At 39.7% G+C, this 20,583-nt stretch overlaps 5 protein-coding genes across 6 annotated transcripts; 3 read left to right on the top strand and 2 right to left on the bottom strand.

Moving 5' to 3' along the window:
- Positions 1-3,446: 3,446 nt before the first annotated feature.
- On the top strand, positions 3,447-6,411 carry LOC114747300 (probable protein phosphatase 2C 49). Its single transcript, XM_028935613.1, has 4 exons — positions 3,447-3,795; positions 4,743-4,940; positions 5,032-5,267; positions 5,561-6,411. Exons 1-4 carry the CDS (start codon positions 3,619-3,621, stop codon positions 6,135-6,137), a joined length of 1,188 nt encoding a protein of 395 aa, XP_028791446.1. The 5' UTR covers positions 3,447-3,618; the 3' UTR covers positions 6,138-6,411.
- A 1,354-nt stretch (positions 6,412-7,765) lies between these two features.
- LOC114747333 (short-chain dehydrogenase reductase 3b-like) lies at positions 7,766-9,613 on the top strand. Of its 2 annotated transcripts, XM_028935653.1 has the most exons (3): positions 7,766-7,784; positions 8,423-8,485; positions 8,579-9,613. In XM_028935653.1, the coding sequence occupies exons 2-3, from the start codon at positions 8,448-8,450 to the stop codon at positions 9,351-9,353; spliced, it is 813 nt and encodes a 270-aa protein (XP_028791486.1). In that variant the 5' UTR covers positions 7,766-7,784; positions 8,423-8,447; the 3' UTR covers positions 9,354-9,613. The 2 variants fall into 2 exon arrangements, with proteins under 2 accessions (XP_028791486.1, XP_028791485.1); XM_028935652.1 differs by lacking the exon at positions 7,766-7,784 and having other exon boundaries at positions 8,380-8,485.
- Positions 9,614-12,855: 3,242 nt separating this feature from the next.
- Positions 12,856-13,576, bottom strand: LOC114747334 (ubiquitin-40S ribosomal protein S27a). The gene has a single exon (XM_028935654.1). The coding sequence runs from the start codon at positions 13,506-13,508 to the stop codon at positions 13,038-13,040; it is 471 nt and encodes a 156-aa protein (XP_028791487.1). The 5' UTR covers positions 13,509-13,576; the 3' UTR covers positions 12,856-13,037.
- Positions 13,577-15,306: 1,730 nt separating this feature from the next.
- On the top strand, positions 15,307-18,752 carry LOC114747336 (tRNA:m(4)X modification enzyme TRM13 homolog). Its single transcript, XM_028935656.1, has 10 exons — positions 15,307-15,562; positions 15,650-15,715; positions 15,837-16,187; positions 16,256-16,499; positions 16,663-16,720; positions 17,300-17,386; positions 17,504-17,623; positions 17,752-17,890; positions 18,002-18,251; positions 18,439-18,752. The coding sequence occupies exons 1-9, from the start codon at positions 15,429-15,431 to the stop codon at positions 18,228-18,230; spliced, it is 1,428 nt and encodes a 475-aa protein (XP_028791489.1). The 5' UTR covers positions 15,307-15,428; the 3' UTR covers positions 18,231-18,251; positions 18,439-18,752.
- A 269-nt stretch (positions 18,753-19,021) lies between these two features.
- Positions 19,022-20,560, bottom strand: LOC114747335 (autophagy-related protein 8i-like). The gene is made up of 5 exons (XM_028935655.1): positions 20,486-20,560; positions 20,345-20,400; positions 20,012-20,064; positions 19,387-19,505; positions 19,022-19,313 (listed from the first exon to the last, which is right to left on the bottom strand). The coding sequence occupies exons 1-5, from the start codon at positions 20,523-20,525 to the stop codon at positions 19,276-19,278; spliced, it is 306 nt and encodes a 101-aa protein (XP_028791488.1). The 5' UTR covers positions 20,526-20,560; the 3' UTR covers positions 19,022-19,275.
- Between the last annotated feature and the right edge of the window lie 23 nt (positions 20,561-20,583).

Raw genomic sequence — 20,583 nt, 5'->3', positions numbered from 1 at the left:
AGGGAGAAGGGACGAAGGCAAATAATGGGCAGTGGTGATATGTGTTGCTTCTTCTTTGGTTATATTTCGTATGGTGGGAGTGTGTGTGAAGTGATGAGATGGCGGTCAACAGAGGGGGCCCAAACCTCTATGTACTTCTGCTGCTCTTCTCCATCAATCATTCATCCATCCGCTTTTTCACTTTCTACAGTCTCATCTTTTTGACCGTCCTGCCTCTTTCCCTCCCATTTCAATCATTTTGTTGGGCTTCTTGACTTTATTTTACTTTTATTTTCAATTAAATAAAATCAATATATTTATAAATACCTACCTCCCTGATTGGATTTTCCGGAATATATCAGCCATGTCATGATATGTTGACCCTATTAAAAAAGGAAACAGCGAAATAGTACTAGTACAGCAGCAAAATTTATTAAAATAGATATAGGAACCACTTGATGAAAGATAAAGTTGATAAAAATACAAAGTAAAGGAATTAAAACAACGTTTTCTTTTGACCAAGTGTTTTTCTTTCCTCTGTTTGAACAGCTTTTCGAGGCGAAAGAGGCGTTGTTATATTTCGACTTTCCTCTTGTCACGTAAACATAAAACGCAAATCCGCGAACACTCTGGTATTCACGATGCTCTGAATTTGACACTCGTATCGACTAAATAGGAGAAAATAAAAATAACATCATAATCACATTCTTTTCAAAATCAATTGCTTCCTTTTTAATAGAAGGCTTGAATATACAGAATTAAGTGTTGTGATTTTAATGTTGTTTGTGGTAAACAGAAAAAATCTTAAATTTACTGGGCCTCGGCCCCATACGTCGACATCGCATATTTTTAAATTTTTGGGGAGAAGTTGGATTGGATTGTTGTTTATCCCACCTCTGGAGTTTTTTTGTTTTTTTTTACCCTGGCACCTCTGGAAGTTCGTTTCGTGGATTTTTCAGAAGCTTCCGGTCACGAAAAACTGATAAATTGTTATCGCTCAAAAACTAAAGGCGGATCGGTAACCAAAATCGTATCTCTTTCCTCTATGGAACCCTGAACTCTGCTTAGCGTAGCTGTGGCTATTGTATATTTCAGTAATTACGTAACGTCTTCTGAAAACCCTGTAATTATAAATAAATTATTCAACCATATTGGATGCCGTTGCCCATAGTCCCAGAATCTGGATTTATTTTGGCATCCATGTTTAACCCCCCTCACACAGCTTCATTACTGTACAAGGTTTTCGCTGAGAAATGAAACGATTCGAGCAGATGATAGATAAGGGAGAGGAGAAATTGGGTTGACGATGATAGGTTTCCCAAAATCCGGTCTCACAAAAAACATACATCCTCATGTACTACCTCCCGTGTTTTAATCTTGTTTTGTTTTAATTTGTTTCTCATATTTATTTTTTTTAAATAGTATTTGTAATAATAGTAATTCTAGCTAATACACTTGATTAGTAAAGGTATTTTAAAAAAAATAACACTTATATAGTATAAATAACCAACTAAACTAATTTTCTTAATCTACTTAAATTAGTCAATTAGCTCTTATATTAAGAATCTGAAATAGTATTATATAAATAGGTTATTATAATTTTTGACTCTTTAAGTTTGTTCTCATTTTGATTTTGGTTCTTCAAGTTTCAAAATATAAGTTTTGGTTATTTAAGTTTCATTTTTATTTAAAATATAAGTTCTTATAATCTAATAAAAACTTATATCATTTTACTTTTTGAAGAACCAAAACCTATCATTTGAATTTTGAGAAACCAAAACCAAAATGAGAGTAAAATTATGAGATGAGGTATTATATCAATGCTATATAAATTTATAAAAGTTACGCTACCGATGAGATCCGTACAATAGGGAGTGACAATTGATGTTTGGAAATTGTAAACAAAATACTCCCTCCGTTCCTTATTATAAGAGACATTTGATGTTTATGGCATGTTCCTATATATAAGAGACACTTAAAAGTTGTCTTATTTTTTTGTGTTGATTTCCTATTTTACCCATATTTATTGTCTCCAACACACTTCTCTCTCCTTCTCACTTCTCTTTCTTTTAATAAATTACCATTGTTATCTCTCATGTTCTCTCTCCTTATTAATGAGGGTATTTTTGGAAAAAAAATTATACTTTTTACATATTAATTGTTCTTAACTAATTTTAACTGTTTTTTTTATCAACGTAATTCGGTTATTCGTCTCTTATAATAAGGAACGGAGGGAGTATAAAATAGTCTGCATCGTATTTTACGGGCAGTATAAGTTCACATTTTAATTTTACGCCATCGATGATATACCGAGTTTCGTTTGGCAGACGGCAAAAGATCGGGTATCCACTGTTTGATATACTGAGGAATGCAGCTAAAATTCTGGCAATGACATCTAAAAGGCTTGTGACGATTGAAGGGATCGGGAAGCGGAAAAGGATTGCCGATCCCGCCCACCCTTGGAATCAAAACCGATATGGAGTACCAATATGATTTTTGTCTCTCCTGATTTAACCGGCTCACGTTGTTCTTCTCCGTCTTTGCCACAGAGAATGAGGACGCATCGTCAACTTCACCGGGAATAAACCCATGTTGCCAACTGGCATGCCCCTCAAAAGCCAAAAGAGAGAATTGAGTCTGGAGGCCATGCATTGAGACTTGAGAGTAACGTTGGAAGGGAGAAGTTAGGCTGCTTCAGAAGCGCACCCGCCCAATTTTTAATTTTATTTATTTATTTATTTATTTTTTATTGCTTCACCTGCATCCTTCCTATTTGGGCAAAACGCTGTCATGTTTTTTAGGGATGTTTGGATATAAACCAAACCATGTTTCAGAAGTGCTTTTACGGTTTACGAAGTAAATATATAGAGGAGTTTGTCTCGTTTTACGGAAAAGTGCTTCTGAAACCATGGTTTTCATATTGCCAAACACCCTCTTAATCTCCGACTCAGGGATAATTTAGTCCTTTGACTTATTTTTTAACTCCATTTCTTCTCCTTCTTCTTCTTTATTTTTTGTTGTTTTATCAAACACTGCAGGGCCCTTTTCATATGTCCTCGCATACGCGTCAAGACACCTGTTCTTATGAGCACCAAAAAAAGTCACTTAAATTATTCGTCGGCTGTTAGCGAATTTCCCATATTGCCACTGGCCCGACACCAACCCCAAGAGATTAGCATCGCAAGTCAAATGTACAGCTCATACCCGAAGGGTGTTTACGTCCTCTCACGCTTGCAACGTTCCCGGTAGTAGAAAGATCACGGCGTCACGCGTCAAGCCCACAACCTTCACGTGCCGGTCAATCTCGGGCGGGCCGAACGCTCCTCAGATTCAGTATCAGAATCTATGGAGGGTAGAAGTGCACGTGTCCGTTACCCTAACAACTTTACCGGTAGCCACTTGTCCGCCGTCCGCCCAAGCGGCCACATATAATCGGTCCACTGCCCGCCTTTGACAAGTCTTGATCTCTTTGCAACCCCAGTTTGATCAGAAAGGCGCGAAAAAAATCCGCTGGAAATCCTGAGAAGGAACATCCTTGCTTTAAGATCATTAACTATAATAATCTTTACCGCCCCAATTCGATTGGTCGACATTTGTTCGTCATCATTTCTTGAGAGAAGGAAGGCTATAGCTATAGCCATGGTGGCCGAAGCAGACCTTATGCGTCAACAGAGCACCCCTGCGTTGGATGTTCAGTGTTTTCCTAATGGAACAAATATATGTGAGATCGATGATGCCGGTGCCGCCACGCCTCCGAGTTTTGACCGTGTTCGTGCTTCTCCATTGGCGTCTGCGGAGTTACTCAGCTCACAAGAAGTGAGATTACGAACACCCTTGCTTTCCTCATTTTTGTTTGCGCTTGTTTTCTCTTTCTGGATGACATCGTGGGTCATGAAAGATACCCCCCCGCCCTCTGATAACTAGTTCGTTTGATCATGTGAATTTGCTTGGTTTCTCTGATTGGGTTGGGCTATAGAGTTTATTCCTTCATGCGTCATGCGAACGCTTTGGTTAGGGTTCAGGTATCAGCTCATCTATTGAGCGGAGCGTCGGGGAAGATGCCCAAGTGTGATGATGCTTGTTTAGATTTGTCCCGGATTAGTGCAGGAATGGCGACTCTCCCATTAGGTGCTTATTTAGCTTGTTTAACGCTAGAATTGAATTCGATTCTGCTGTATATTTATGTAGATGTTAAGTGTTAGCAGCAATTGGTGAATATCGGTACCTTTGAAACTAATCCATGAATAGATGTGTGGGTTGAAATTGCTTTGAAGGCGTGGCATATTTCCCGTCCGCTACCATGGGCTTTCCCCGCTGTCGGTAGATGTTAGAGTGGTCGTGATTCGTACCAAGGACTTTACTTATTCGTTCTGCGAGGGAACGAGTTCCTTGAACAGCTGCAAATGCCGATGTCTCTTGCCTTGGTTTGGGCATGTTATGCATGCCTTTCCAAACTTGAAGCCTCTAACTGGCGGTTCTTAATTATCCGTATGGGTAAATTAGTTTCCTCTGCTCGCGAAGCTGAGATTGAAGAGCAAGAGGAGGAAAGCTATGCTTAATTATGAAATGTTTTATATCAATCATGAAATGCATCAAACTCCATTTATATCAATCATAGATATAAGGTTTGCAGAGCATCGTTAGTCTTTTTTTTCCTTGTTTTTTTTTAAAAAAAAATACACAGAGCAATGCAAAATTTTGCATTAATACCTTCAGTATTCTTTTTCACCTTGTTTAATTTGCATTTAACTTTTATTTTGTAGGATATTAAAGCTGCAGAAGGAATATCAAATACTGCTGTTGATCCTGCTGTTCTTCATTTTGTCCCCAGCATCCGTTCTGGCAGTTTTGCTGACATTGGCCCCCGGAGATACATGGAAGATGAACATATAGTGATAGATGATTTGTCTTCTCACATGGGATCACTATATACATTTCCTGAACCAAGTGCCTTCTATGGGGTATGTATCTTTTCAACCTTTAGCTTTCATGGCCTTCTGATTTTTGTATGATACTGTTGTTAATTTAAGTGAGGCTTAATCAATAAATCAGGTATTTGATGGTCATGGAGGACCTGAAGCTGCGACTTATATCCAGAAGAATCTAATGAGATTCTTCTTTGAAGATGTTAGCTTCCCCCAGGGATCTGAAGTTGATAATGTTTTTCTACAAGAGGCAGAGAACTCCCTCAGAAAATCATTTCTTTTGGCTGACTTAGCTTTGGCTGATGATTGCAGTGTGAGCAACTCATCAGGGACCACGGCTCTTACTGCCTTCATATTTGGAAGGTATATTAATACAGTACATACTAGGTTCCCCTCTATATTTGTAAAATGCGTTTGTTCTGTTTTTTGGGTTACATTAGGATGGGTTGAACTTTAGGCATCACCCGCATTCCACACTACCTTGACCAATTGAGCTAGCCCCACGTAGCTTGATCTAATTATCTATTTTACTTGATCTTTTGTGCAGTTTTCTATTTCTTGCTCCCTTGGTTTATAAAAAGCTTCTCGAGCATCATAGTTTAAGGTATATGGTCCTTAACCTTCCGCTGATTTCTGTCGCGATTTTTTGTTTGCAGGCTTCTAATGGTGGCCAATGCTGGCGATTGCCGAGCAGTTCTCTGTCGTAAAGGAAAGGCAATTGACATGTCTCAAGATCACAGGCCTATTTATCCTTCAGAGCGGAGGCGGGTTGAGGAATTAGGCGGTCGTGTAGATGATGGTTATCTTAATGGGGTTTTGTCAGTTTCTCGAGCCCTTGGGGACTGGGATATGAAGTTTCCTCGTGGTTCTCCCTCGCCTTTGATTGCGGAGCCTGAGTTTCGTCAAGTGGTTCTGACAGAGGATGATGAGTTCCTCATCATAGGTTGTGATGGAATTTGGGATGTCATGACAAGTCAGCAGGCAGTCAACCTTGTTCGTAGAAGCCTGAGGAGGCATTATGACCCAGAGCGCTGTGCCAGGGACCTGGTCATGGAGGCACTACGCCTTAATACGTTTGATAATCTCACAGTGATTGTTGTGTGCTTCTCTTCTAATTCTATTGATCCCAGGGAGCCATCCCCTCCTCGTCAGAGGAAATTGAGGTGCTTTAGCCTTTCTGCAGAGGCGCTTTGTAGCTTGAAGAACTTGTTGGAAGGCAGTGCAAGTAATTGAATGTATAATATGCGGCTTAATCTAAAAAGTGTCTTTTTTTTTTTTGGGGGTAGAATACTAATACTTATGCTGTTTTTGGTTGCTTCAGTTTTGACGGCAGAAAAAGCAGCCTTCCATTTTGTGGTTGGTTGGTTGATTTATGTATATAGCCCTGAGGATGATAGTGGTGTAAATACATGTGTTCTGGATTACTCGTATGTTGTAACCATGGATCGTTATATTCATAGCATTATTCTTGCGTTGAATAAAAGAATTGTTTAGAACATTCTTTTCATCCATGCTACTGTCGGGCGAATCTTGGCTCTTTTTTTCTTTGATAAACTCTTGGCTCCTGTGCGTAACACTCGCACAAAGAACAGGAGTAGTTATGTTTTCGAAGAAAACGTCGAGGAATCGCAAATTAAAAATACAAGAATGTCGAATGTGTGTTAGAAGTCAAAAGGAGGAAATCAATTTAGAAGTTTTTTTTTTTTTTTGGAAAAAAATAAAGAAGGCACAATAATAATACTGAAGGGGTTAGAATTCAAAGCGGAGAAGGATATTTGTGATACATGACTCCTTGACACATGAAAGGTCAACCAAGAAGTGAAAAAGAGCAGCGGCTTGGAAAGTCAGAATTAGGGCTCCTTCGTGTCAAAGTCGAAGGAATGGAATCTGTTTGGAAGGAAAAAGAACCTCGGCAAGCAGCTGCGTGATTACCACGGAGGTGTCGTCCATGACGCCTCTCGTTGTTGGCCCCATTCTTGGAAAGTAGAGGCCCTCAGATGCTAAGCGTCGTTGTCATCTGCAAGGCCATGAAGCGTTTCTGACTGGGTCTGGGGGTTTCAGAGCAGACTTATTGCGTGATGGCCGTATCCTTTATTGTGTCCAAAGCATGATTCTTGTATGATCGCAACATCAGCGAAGAAAATGACAGACAAATGAGGGTGCTGAGTTTCGGGGGACAGCAGAATTCTGCTTGGTTCTCCGTTAATAGTACGAGAAAGCCACGGAAAGTGTGTAAGAAATTGAGTGATTGAGCATCACGATGTGTTAGGATCGTCCAATGTTGAACTTGAGTGTGGTGTTGTCACCTGCCAGTGGTCAAAATTAGAACAGTCTGGGGCAAGCAAAAACTGTGGGAGCGGGCAACAATTAATGCAGCAAGCATGCCTCGGAGTTTTCAAGCACACCCGCAAATCATAGTGTCCACTTTTCCGCATTTTATTCCCCTTTCTCCGCCAAGTCGCCATTGGGTGACGTGACTGCCTCGCGTAGGCTTTCGCCCTTCACTATCTCTGATATTTGATTAAAAACACACCTGCCTATTCTCATCCGCTAACAATCCAGTGGTCTTTTACCAATCCCCAATAAAAACTAATGTTAATAGTAGTATCTAGGCAGCTAACGATAGCATTCGCCGTTTCTAATCTATAAGCATCCCAGCGCTTGCTCCTCAAGGCAGAATGAACATCGACTTCCCATTTGGAATGCAGAGCTGAACTTTAGCACAGCCCAATTAGTAAGCATCGTTGCATCAAGCTCCAACATGAGGCCCATTTATGCGCGGAGACGTTCAGAGTTTTCGTAAGAATTCGAGCAAGTCAGCCACAACAAAGCAAGCCTCCATGGTTAAAGCAATAACAAGTATTAAAGCGAGGCAAATAGGTGATGTCTAACCTCGACTCGAAATGCCTGACCGTTTGCAGATCGGCTGTATTAATTTTAAAAACTCATCGGAGATGACATTGCATTTTCAAAGGCTACTAACTTACTAATGAAGCTTAATAAGGGAAGTAAACAGGTGGGTTTGGAGGACCCAAGCCGTCACTGCATTGAGGCCGGGACACGTGATCCGAAACAGTATGGTAATGAATTGAATATGCCGCAGACCTAGTTTGATTTTTAGATGGTCCCCTATAGTATATCATATGCACATGAAATAAAAATTTCAACAGCCATCTTTTATATATATATATATATATATATATACATAGATACATCACTCCGAACGAAAATAATAAAACTCAAGATAATAAAACAAGTCTGAGCTATTACAGGTAGTCCAACTAGGGTTACGCTAGCTGATATGAATACTAAAATACTAATATAGGCTGCTAAGCATATCTCTAAATTACATGGATACATGTCACATACTAACTTCCTTAAATCAAATCCATAGGAGTACCATGTTGTCATGGCAGAACTTTTTTGTCGTTCTACGTCAACTGGTCATAATTCCTTTTTAAATTTGGAGGCACTGGGTAGGAAATATAAATGTCATTTCCATGAGCTTTTGTCTGCAGGGTTTGGGGAGCTCATGAATCAAGGATGCTTCCTGGGAGCTCACTGCAGATGCCGAAGCCAAGGTAAAGGGTTTTCATCACCTTCATCCCTCGATCAGATCCGTCTCCACGTAACTGATTATATTCTGTCTTTACTCCTTCTATGAACTCGGATAGGTTGGAGGGTAAGGTGGCCCTCGTCACCGGCGCTGCCAGTGGGATCGGGGAAGAGACGGTGAGACTTTTCGTTGAAAACGGTGCCTTCGTAGTAGCAGCAGACGTTCAAGACGAACTGGGTCTTCAAGTCGCCGCCTCCATAGGATCAGACAGAGTGAGTTACCATCACTGCGATGTCAGAGATGAACAGCAGGTGGAGGAAACAGTAAACTACGCTGTGCAAAAATACGGAAGCTTAGATATCCTGTTCAGTAACGCTGGAATACTTGGATCGTTATCCGGAATCCTGGATCTTGATCTGAATGATTTCGACAGCACCGTGGCCACAAATGTTCGTGGTGTGGCTGCGACGATCAAACATGCTGCTCGTACTATGGTCGCAAGGAACATCCGCGGATCCATCATTTGCACCGCCAGCGTGGCAGCTTGTGTTGGAGGAACGGGGCCTCATGCTTACACCATATCGAAGCATGCTCTTGTTGGACTCGTACGGTCCGCATGTAGTGAGCTTGGGGCTTATGGGATTAGAGTAAACTGTGTGTCCCCTTTTGGAGTTGCCACGCCTCTTGCATGTTCGACCTTCAATCTTGAACCCCATCAAGTTGAGGCTAATAGCTCTTCCCAGGCTAATCTCAAGGGGATTGTGTTAAAGGCAAGGCATGTTGCAGAAGCAGCTTTGTTTCTTGCTTCTGATGATTCTGTTTACATCAGTGGACACAACTTGGTGGTTGATGGTGGCTTCTCTGTGGTTAAACATAGTTTTTCTCCCATCTGATGCCTCCTATTTTTGCTATGGCGGCTATGGCTTGCCCTGAAGCCTGTAATTTATTGCTCATCATTTTTCCTTTCAATTCTCTTTCAAGTTGGGACCAAATTGCCTTAATTTGTGTTTCAGTCTCAATCGTACGTCACTGCCACTTCTCATGTGAACTTCTCCAAAATATTAATGAATACGTCATGTCTCTCCTTTTCTATTCCCCTCTTCACAAATTCAACCATCTTTATTTTCTGCTACTCATTTTACTTGGGTTTTATCTATGTTCTTAGATGGTCACGGTATTCGATTTTGGTTCTTTATTCTTCTTGGGTCTGATTTGTCACTATCGCTTAGTCTAGAGCTCCACTTGATGATTTGGGAACCTGAATGGATCTAGCATCCATCGGCCGCTGGCTATTGGCGATAATTAGTAAGTCAAAATTGCCATCTTTACCTGAAAGACGTCGGCCGCTAAAGATCATATGAGTGGATATATACTGTTGAAAATGAAATCAAGTTGCTCAAATATTCCCATGACTTGGAAGGGAAGGATCATCACGTGCATGCTTTTCAATTTCACTGTCATGCGACAGCCAGACCAGAAGGAGACCATGGTCATGTGGTCGAAGGTTATTTTAATGGCAAAAACATTGGGAACATATGTTACTACATGCTACAAGGGAGACAAATCACGTAGTTTATACGGTCGGTCTGAATCCATGTGTCCTGCTTACTCAGACCTCCCAATCTTCCCATTCCCAACTCTGAAATTATCCAGAGTTTCTTCCCTCTGTTGAAAAATAAATCCTCAGTACGATTCTTATACAATCTAAGTCGAAACAGAAGATGAATATTTGGCATTTGGAAAAAGAACAAGAACTTGCGCTTGAGTCACATGCCCTCAAAAATTAATAATGAGGCCGCTGCTGAATCTAGCGGTGATTACTTGACTCTTACCCCCCAAGCACGCGCGCGCGCGCACAAACTATATTATTGATCAATTGTCGATTGTCAACCCATAACTTGCGGAAGAAACACGTGAGCTTCTAAAATGTAGCTGAATCGAGCTATCTTCCTCTCCTCCACATGATATTATATAAACTTCCCTTTGGTTAATGCTGAACCTTCTTGAACTTCAACTAATATCGTTTAAAAGGCTGAAACTGCTTAGAACATTTTATACAGTAATACTACCTCCAGTCTTTAATATAAAAACTAACTGACTAATTTGAGTAGATTAAGAAAATTAATTTAGTTATTTGTAATAAATATATATTGTCTTTTCTAAAACATGCTTACTAATCAAATATATTAGTTAAAACTACTATTATTAGAAAAATTATCTTAAAACAAGCAAATATGAGAGTAATAGTGAATTGAAATTTTATATTTAGGATTAAAATAATAGTCAAACGAGCTTTTAATAAGGACAAGAAAGAAGCGCCTCAGATACAATGTTGACAGCCAACAATGCAGTGCGAGTAGCAGTTTCGTGAAGTTGGGTGTAAATATTATTCAGAAAACTATGTTCACGAACATTTATGCATTGGATCCGACACCAGCTCTTCCGTTCAATGAAGAGAATATCACAGCTGTGGAATAGGGTTGACTTTCTTCCAAAAACAATCCAATGCATAACATGCATATCTTTCGTAACTTTAATTTTTAAATCTGATTTCGCAGTTAATAAATAAGCATGTTGCATTGCATTTTGTCAAAAATAAAATTTAAAATATTCAAATAAATCCCAACGGCTCAAAGGGGACGTCCACACGGTCCACACTTGATGTCTACCATATTCAAGTTAAGAATAAGTTATAATTGACGGTTAATCCAGGAAGAAGAAGATGTGGTGTGGATGTCGTCCAGAGAGTCGAATTATCTTGTCATGTACGTTTTTTAATTCCCATCCAGTAACCAAGTCTAGGGCAAAGGAGGCTCGATTAAATTTACAAGATTGATTGAAACTGACACAGCATGAGTCGATATAATATAGTGCGACCAAACACCTAGGAAAGGCAAATGTCATCGTGAAAGTCTTCAATCGTATGTTAAACGGTCGTGCATAAAGCAATTGCTTTCAGTCAATGAAGAATATTATCACGACATGAAGCCTTGTGCTTGAGATGAACGTTCAGGCCGTCCCCTAAAATCACACCTTGGATTATCTGCTTTTACGTTTCTCCTATCGTTCCGCAGTTATGTCAAATCTCACCCAAGACTTCTAAGATGTCCGTGACGATTACAATGGTGAAGGGAGACGGACGAAACAAAGCTCAGGAAGGCAAAAAGCGGCGCACGGTGGTGATCATGCCATTAGGAGGAGGCATGGAATTGAATTGTACCAGATTAAAGGGGAACGACGTGGGAGGTGCTGCAGCAATACTGAGGATTAAAACTGTTCCTTTCTCAAGATCAGTACGCGAGATCGAGAAAAAGGAAACAATGGAGGCCATGACAAGACAAGTTGCTTGCAATAATTTTGGTGCCCCAGTCGAAAAGAGAGATGGCGATGATATAATGTGCAGTGGTGTGGGTCACTGGCTCAAAGGGCAGGATAGGTTTTGAATGGTGTACAAATGGACCAAACCTACACACTTCGCCTTACTTGATTTTAAACGTCAAAACAGCTTAAGATGCGACTTCACCTCATTCACAGTTAGTCAAGAAAGAAACACAAAACATAACACTAGCGCAAAAACATCAACATGAAAGAATGAAGAGCACAATTACCTTACAGTTTACACCACGCTGCTTAAAAATTCATTTTGACTCCACGTTTGGTCGTATCCCTCTATTCAGGTCAGTAAATATGTAGGTCTAACAAATCAACATTATAAATAACAGAGTAATCCAACAAGGGCAAAAAAAAGTACACATTTAGAGGCAAGTATGCCATTAATGTTGATGCGTGCAGTTTGGAATCAGTGGGCATCACCCCATCTTTCAAAACAGGATACGCCAATTCATAACATACCAAAAAGCCCAGAATGATGAATGACTACTGCTCATTTGCATAACAATATAGAAAAAGGCAAGCAGTGACATAAATATCCCTTCGAGTCAGTATGAAAGCCATCGGAATGCTTAAACAAAAATTTTGGGTGACGCTAAAAGCAACGCAATCTAATCCGTGCATCACAGAAGAAACCTTGGGTATCTGATGTTGTTGGCATATCTCGGACAAATTTACAAGTGTTTCGCATGCAAAACCTTCTATTCAATAAATCATTCTCATAGAACAACAATGGGAATTCAATGCACAATCAGAAACAGCTATGCCGCAACATATCTTGTGCCTTCTATCCATAATGTCATAGGTGTGAAAAGAAGTCATAGTACATGGAAAAAAGACATAGCATGCATAATACACCATAACCGGATTCCAATTGCCAATTGCGTCATTTTTTTTTTTTGAATGAATCCAAGTGCATCATTTATATAGGAAAGGAAATCGGTCATGCGAAGGTAAAATAAAGTTCGCTTGAGGCTGAAAAACCAAAACCAAATGATAGCCCGGTAAAATGCTAATGAGGAAGTAAAATTTAAAACCACAAATACTACGAGTTTCGTAATTTATAGATGAAAATCCTTTCGAGCACTCCACATATTATCAAACATAAATTAAGATAATCTCTGAAAATCGGTTTAGTCACAAATAGAACATATAATAGAGGGACGAGATTCGCTTCATAATTTCGCTCAGTCACCGCCGGCTTTCTGGTAAACATAGGTGAGACCGCACTTACCGCAGTAGTGCCTATCAAAATGATTGGCCATAAAGGTGCCAGCTCCGCATTCCGCGTTCGGGCACTCCTTCCTCAGCCTCTGAACCTTCCCAGAATCATCGACTTTGTAAAACTGTAAGAGAGCGAGCTTCACCTTCTTCTTCTTGTGCTTAATTTTCTTGGGCTTTGTGTAAGTCTTCTTCTTACGCTTCTTGGCACCACCACGGAGGCGAAGAACAAGGTGGAGGGTAGACTCCTTCTGGATGTTGTAGTCAGCAAGAGTTCGTCCATCCTCGAGTTGCTTGCCAGCGAAGATGAGGCGTTGTTGGTCCGGAGGAATGCCCTCCTTGTCTTGGATCTTGGCCTTCACATTATCAATTGTATCAGACGACTCAACCTCTAAGGTTATCGTCTTACCTGTGAGGGTTTTCACAAAGATCTGCATCTTCGGATGCAGATAGAAGATGATGGTGCCTGTCAGGTGACTGGGATTATAACCCCCGGGCTTCGGCGAAAGTTAGAGAAAGAGATGAAGGAGACTGTGAGTTTTAGGGTTTTGTTGCGAGGTGGCGGCGTAGGGGCTCTTGTTGTGATTACGAAATAGCCCCCGTGACTAATAGCAACAGCTGGCTTCTGCCTTCTTTTTTCTTTAAATATTTGTGGGCCAGATTTGAAAAACTATCTGGACCGGATGAAGATATAGAGACTATAAATTGCCAAAAATCCATGTGTGAAGAACAAGAAAGCCCCATGTTTTTCTGTGAGCAACTGAGTATGAGTTCGAAGCTAAAATGAGGTTCTTCCTTTTTTTCAAATATATTTGCGAATAAGAACCATGCTAAGGGAGGGAAAATAGTCTCATTCTTTAAGAGTATTTGAGTAAGAACAAAATCATAGTTTCAAAAGTGTTTTTAAAATATACTAAGTAAATATGTAGAGAAGTTTACCTCGATTTAAGAAAAAGTATTTCTAAAAAGTGATTATGAAGTTATTCAAACACCTCTTTGTCAAGCATTCGTCTGGGTGCTCAATTTTTTTGTTCATATTTTTGGCCAAACTGTTTTTGTTCATATTATAAGCATGAGTTGTCAACAACTCGATGCAGTTAATTAAGCAGAATTTGGCCCAAAAAAAAATCAAGAAGAATATTAAAAGAAATTAACGCGTATGGAGAGGGTTTCTTAACAAGAAGTATTAAAACTCATTGAAAAAGTTCATGGCGCAAGAAAACTAGTTACTGCTGCTTGATAGTGGATACCTCGAGTTTGACGGAAAAAAAGAACTTAACTAGCATCTCAAAGCATTTGAGATCAATTAAGGTCGCCCTATAATTAAGATGGGGTAAAATCATACATAAATCATTGTTTTTCCTAAAACATTTTAAATGAAATATTAATCTCTCATAGATTTATTATAAGCATAAAATAATTAAATTTGTATATAAACAAAAATCAATTAAAATTTATTTTAAACAATAAATAAGTTATAAATATATTTTTATTCTTAAACATTATAATAAATGAGAAAAAAATGACAAAAATATATGACGGGAAAGCTTGTGGAAAAAAAGAGAAAATACGATTAATAACAAAATTAAAAAAGCACATTAAATGTTAAGATAAAATCAAATTAAAACTCATGAAATAGATTTTTGGGAAAATTTCACTGTAGGACCGCAGAAGACAATTAATCTCAAAGAGCCCTCAAAACTTTTTGAAACCTCACTGCAGGACCAAGGGGCTAATCTGATATTAATTTCACAAACGAAATGACGCCACTGCCCCTAGTAGAAACTTATTTCCTTGAGGGAACAAGTGCGGGAGAGCGCATTTGCAAGGGGAACTAGTCAATTTGCAGAATAAATACATATATTCATACGTGGAATCAGTCCGTTCACATGTGAACTAGTTCACCTAAAGCATGTGTCTGTGAGGGAACAAGTGCGGGAGATCGCATTTGCACGGGGAACTAGCCAATTTGCAGAAGAAATACATATATTCACACGTGGAATCAGTCCGTTCACATGTGGACTGGTTCACCTGATGCTAAGGGTAGTGGCGTCATTTCATTTGTAGAATTAATATCAGATTGGCCCTTTGGTCTTGCAGTGAGGTTTCAGAAAGTTTTGGGGGCTTTTTAAGATTAATTGTCTTGTGCGGTCCTACAGTGAAATTTTCCCTAAAAGTTATGGATAACAAAACATCTCATAATATTCATCTAGTCGCCTCTCTTGCCCGGAGAAAGGAAAACAAGTCGGAAACATTCTGTTGTTCATTCTTCTCCTCCGCCTGACCTGAGCGATTAGCGAAGGACGTGCGCGTCGCCTGCTCAAATACTACTGTGCTTTATTTTCCCTTCTCTGAGCATGGAGGAGCAAAACCGTCCGAAGCATGATTTAGGGCTCGAAGGCGAGAGAGGGGACGATATGGAGCAGCGCTGCAATTTCTGGCTTCCCAGGAAAAGCAGATTTTGTGCAAACTCGAGTCTCAAAGATTCCATGTAAGCTTGATTCTCTCTGTTTTTTTTTTTCTGGTTCCTGGAACTTCACTGGGCTTCTCAAATCCTTCTGCACTCCTACTGAGTTAGATTCTGCGGCAATCACAACTCAACGTCTGAAGGCCAGTGGATCCCCTGCCCCTTGGATCCTTCGCAGTAAGATATCTACAACTTCTTCCGTATAACGTGCTCTATCAAACATCTGCCATCGCTGTAGTTCTGCTTTTGTATCTCAATATCTGATTGTCGCTTCCTTGCTCCTTTTTTCCTCTTATAGCTCAGTACTTAAGCAAAACGTGGGAGGGCATGTTAAGCGATGCCCGAAGCTGAAACAAGTTCAGTCGTTGTCTCTCCAACATTTTTATCGAAAAGGCATTAACGCTGGCAATGAAGATGAGGAAACGTTAAAAGTTCGTGATTCAGTATTGCCCAAGCCCGTCACAATGCCTTTGGATAACATTTCTTCAGAAATGAAGAGAGATATTGTGCATAATATGAGTATAATTGAATTCTCAAATTTAATTGGAAAGATCGAATCTGTTTACGAATCGTTCTCCAAGGATATTCGAGACTCATATCAGATTTCAGAGGTTTGCAGTCGATGGATTGAATCCGCAGTTGAGGAGAGGTAGTTATTGGCGAAGTATAATGTAGTTTTATGGAACTGGTTCGATTTCCAACTTAGTTTGTTTGCAGGAAATTGCCGTTTCAAGAGAAACACGTAATGCAACAGGCATCTATTCTGGGAAACTTGGAAATTTTTGGTGTGCTAAAGAGTTCTCTTGGAAGTCAACCATCCGAGTGCAAGGAGGAGGAGGAGGATAGTGTCCCTGCGGTGATCGAGTTTGGAGCCGGCAGAGGATACTTGACACAAATTCTTGCAGATTGTTATGGAATTAAAAGAGTTTTCCTTGTTGAGAGAAAATCTTACAAGCTGAAGGTTAGCCTCGCAAGTGCTTTAACTGAGTTGTAGGACACGATAGCTAAATTTGAAGAGGTTCACGTGTGTCTGATTTCATAAAGAGTTCATTTACTTGTATACTTTGTCGTGCAGAGCAATATTAGTTTATTCACTGTTTATATCACGCCACTATTATTTCTAGGCTGATCGATCCTTGCGACAGAATGAGGGCTTGGTGTTAGAGCGTTTGAGGATTGACAGTAAGGCTCATTGGAATCGTTGCTGCAGAAGATATGCTGTAATTATGCTTGTAGCGTTATGCGGCATATTGAGATAACCATTTCTTTTAGGAGGAGATTTGGTTGTCTAACTGCGAAGTTCATATATGTGGTTGCCATCTGAAATATTTAATATTTAGCTTTGTATTTTAGTTTTGCTTCTTTTTGTTAATTCTAATCCACAGAGCACAAGTTCCTTGGTCTGTTGTGTATGATCCTAGCTGCATTTAGACTAAACTAAAGCTCTTCTTGGTTTGGGCCCATCTCAAACTTGTGTTAAAAAAAAAATCACAATTCATGTATGCATTATTGAATTGTTTATATGTTCTGCGCCGATTTTCAAAATTTTAGCATCTTTAAGAATGCGTTGAATTTTGCAAGATATCTGATGCCTAAGATGATTCTTTTATTCACATATCTTGTCATATCTTGTTTATTTGAAATTTGCATCACTGCCTCACTTATTTCGAGGCTAGGATGCTCCTATATGTATTACATATGCTTAAGCTGCTGATTTTGAAGTTATGGATCTTGCAACATTGTAAAAACCAACTTTTGCAGTTGAAGATTTGGATTTAAACGCGGTGGAGTCTTTGGAAGGAGTTCCTTTTCTGGCGATTGGTAAACATCTATGTGGGGCTGCAACAGGTTATGTTTTGCTATTTAGACACATGTTCTAATGAATTCATGGCTAATGCTTTTTTGAGGAGAAGATCAATCATGTTAATGCGGACGCATTAGTCTTTGTTGTTGTTGTTGTTGCAGATTTGGCTTTGAGATGTTGCTTTCCTGAAAAAAATGACCAGTGCGATGCTAAGAAGAACTTTGGAGGTTTGGCCATCGCTACATGCTGCCATCATCTATGCCAGTGGAAACACTATACAAGTAACTTCCTGATCCTTCACTCCTAGCGAGCATCAGCTGAAACGTTTATAGCTCTTACTATCTTCTTCCCTCTTTTGGGATGTGAGGTTATCTTATAGTCGTGAGCCTTCTGTTTTCGTTATCTGCAGATAAGAAATATTTTTTGGACTTGGGGATAACAAAGGATCAATTCCATGCCATTACATGGTTTACCAGCTGGGCAGTAGATGCTAATCATGGTTCAGAAATATCGGATATTACTGATTGTGCTTCAAATTTACTGTCAATGTAATGAATTTAACTTTGCAGTCATTAATTTGAATATGGACCTCTTTGGTGCCGGTGTACTTTTCTGTTTTTGGGGTTACTGGCGAATTTCTGATTCCAAGTTCTGTGCAGTGACAGAGAAAACGGTGACCAGCACGCAAGCGGAGCAGAAAAATTTCTTACCGACATGAAACCATCTGAAAGGGCAGCGCTGGGTTTTAAATGCAAGCGCATGATTGACATGGGGAGGTTGTTGTGGTTAAGGAAACGAGGCTTGAATACGCAGCTCGTCAGATACGTTCCCTCAACCATTTCGCCCGAGAATTATTTGCTGATTGCCAAGCCTCACGGTCGTATGTAAATATATAAAATTTAAATTTTGGTAAGGAGCCCCCTTTTTCTTTCACCATTTTGTGGGTTTGTGATTGAGATGTTTTATGCGCTTTCAGTAAACCCGGTATACTGAAATTAGACTACCGTTTGATGATGACGAGATGGTGAATGATAGATTGATGGTACAATTTGTCACTCGTTTTTTCTCCTGACCGAGGCTTTCTTTCTTCAAAGAGGGCATCTGCTCACATCCTCCTTGAAGGTCTTTGCCTGCCCCGCCCTGCAGTCTAGTCAGGTTCCCAGCAGACGCCCTGTTTGGTTCAATCAATGCGGAAGGGTGAACAGAAACACAAGAGGTTATGAGTTTGTGGCATTATGTAGTGTGCTGTTTATTGAGCCGAAATGTTGTGCTGTTTTCCATCCACCATTTGGAACGCTTCATCCGTTTTTAAAGAACAGAGGGTGCTCAAATGAAACCAGTGTGCGGATGAAGGAACGGGGAGCGTATGCATCCATATATTTAAATTTGACGTAATGTATACAAAGTTTATAGATCCCGTGCAGTCCACCTCCACTCGTACCAAGATTAAGCCCCTTAATCCGTTCCGGTTTCGGGTGAATAAAGATGTTTTATTTTTATTATTGATAATTCGCTATTTGAGACAGTTCCTGTTTAAGAAAGATTAGTGACGTAAAGGAAAAAAACTAGAATGGCAGCATCTTTCACCGCCCCCCCCCCCCTTCCCTCCCAAAGGAAATCTCAAAAAACGAAAAAGCCAGCACTGAAAAGACATTACGAATTACCAAATAGATCTTATATTTAAAAAATTAGATTTTATATTTAAAATCGAAGGTACTATATAATAAATTCGCCTGAGGATTGGAATATATAAACTGGCCAACTGGGAACAATGTTACATGAAAAGACAAGGCAAAACGATACGCAAACTGTTGAGTAACGATAATATATATACGACACAGTGATCGATATAGGAGTTTAAGGCGCACATTCTACATTATGTGCTGACCCAAATGTTTTCTCTGTGGAATAATACATGTAAAGAAATCCATCCTCATCCTTGAATGATCCATAGACAGTTCATCAAGCTAGCTGCAAAACCACATATGCAACAAATTAGAACACCGTAGGGGAAAAACAAGTGGGATTTAATTTGCGACTTTACCAGTCTGAGGCAAGGTATTCTTCACAAATACAAATAGAGCTTTTCCTGGGTTAAGATGGAGTCTGCAACTCAAAACATGAATGAAATGCCCGACGGACATGTCTCGGGGAACAAGGAATCTATCAGGATGAAAAAGCGAGAATAATTATCAAAGGTATGGTAAACAGAGTTGCGAAATCTAAGCCACAGAAGAATTTCAAATTTTCAATGCCGACTAATGCTATCTCAATAATGTGCGTGATAAGCTAATCTGATTGATGAAAGAATTTGCTTCTCTCAATATATAGTCATAGGCAACAAAAATCAACGTTCCTCTTATCCGCTTTGGCACATTGTTTGAAGGGTAATCCATGGTAAGTAGACTAGCTAAAACACAGAAACCAGAAAATGTATGTTCTCGTCTCATTGCTTTAAGGGAAAACATTATGTGAAGTCAACTGAACTCAGTATTATATCCAAACAAAAATAGAATAAAAAATCTAAAGTTGATGGCTCCTCAAGATTGCTTCCCCCTAAGTCGATGACTTTATGAATTCGTCTTTTTTTAACGATATATTGCAATCATGGAGTCAATTGCCTTCCCAATATTTAAAGAGAATTTTACTAAAACCAAGCAGGGTCATACTTTCTTTTTTCCAGTTCAGGAAGGTCACTTTTCGAATATCTTTCGACGATCACCTGAAAAATAAGAGCATACAGAATAAATAAGCTGCTGTCAAATAATCCAAGCTCATATCACTCAGCATGTTCATCTATTATCGAATATGAATGATCAGCTCAGCTCACAATAATCAACGGTTAAACTCAAATAGGAAGCCCAAAAGGTTTATGAAGGCTAGTGAGGAAAGTGAACTTAATTAGAAAATTTAGGAAAAGCCTACAGCGAATAAGAAACTGGCTAAATTTTATGTCTTCCTTCTACAAATCATCGGCGGAATAAAGAGCATGAGGACCTCACCGGTACTCGGTCGGGATATTTGGCTACAATCTCCCTCGATTCCTCAAGTCTTTGCTCTGCATGTAAATCAAAGCGCACAGAGTCACCAAAAAACAAATTAACGCACATAGATTTGCATAAACAGTCAATAATTGCTCTCACCAAAGGGAAACTCATCCTTAAACCGGGAGCTGCCTCCCATGCCTTCCTTCTCCAGCAAGTTCGTTTGCCCTGACACGTCGCTTGAAGCCTTGGAGGCG

The sequence above is a fragment of the Neltuma alba genome, unplaced genomic scaffold, assembly GCF_004799145.2.
Source record: "Neltuma alba isolate B1F8T4 unplaced genomic scaffold, ASM479914v2 tig00005275_pilon, whole genome shotgun sequence".
Classification (NCBI taxonomy): domain Eukaryota; kingdom Viridiplantae; phylum Streptophyta; class Magnoliopsida; order Fabales; family Fabaceae; genus Neltuma; species Neltuma alba.
This window is presented reverse-complemented; position numbering and strand designations above follow the sequence as displayed.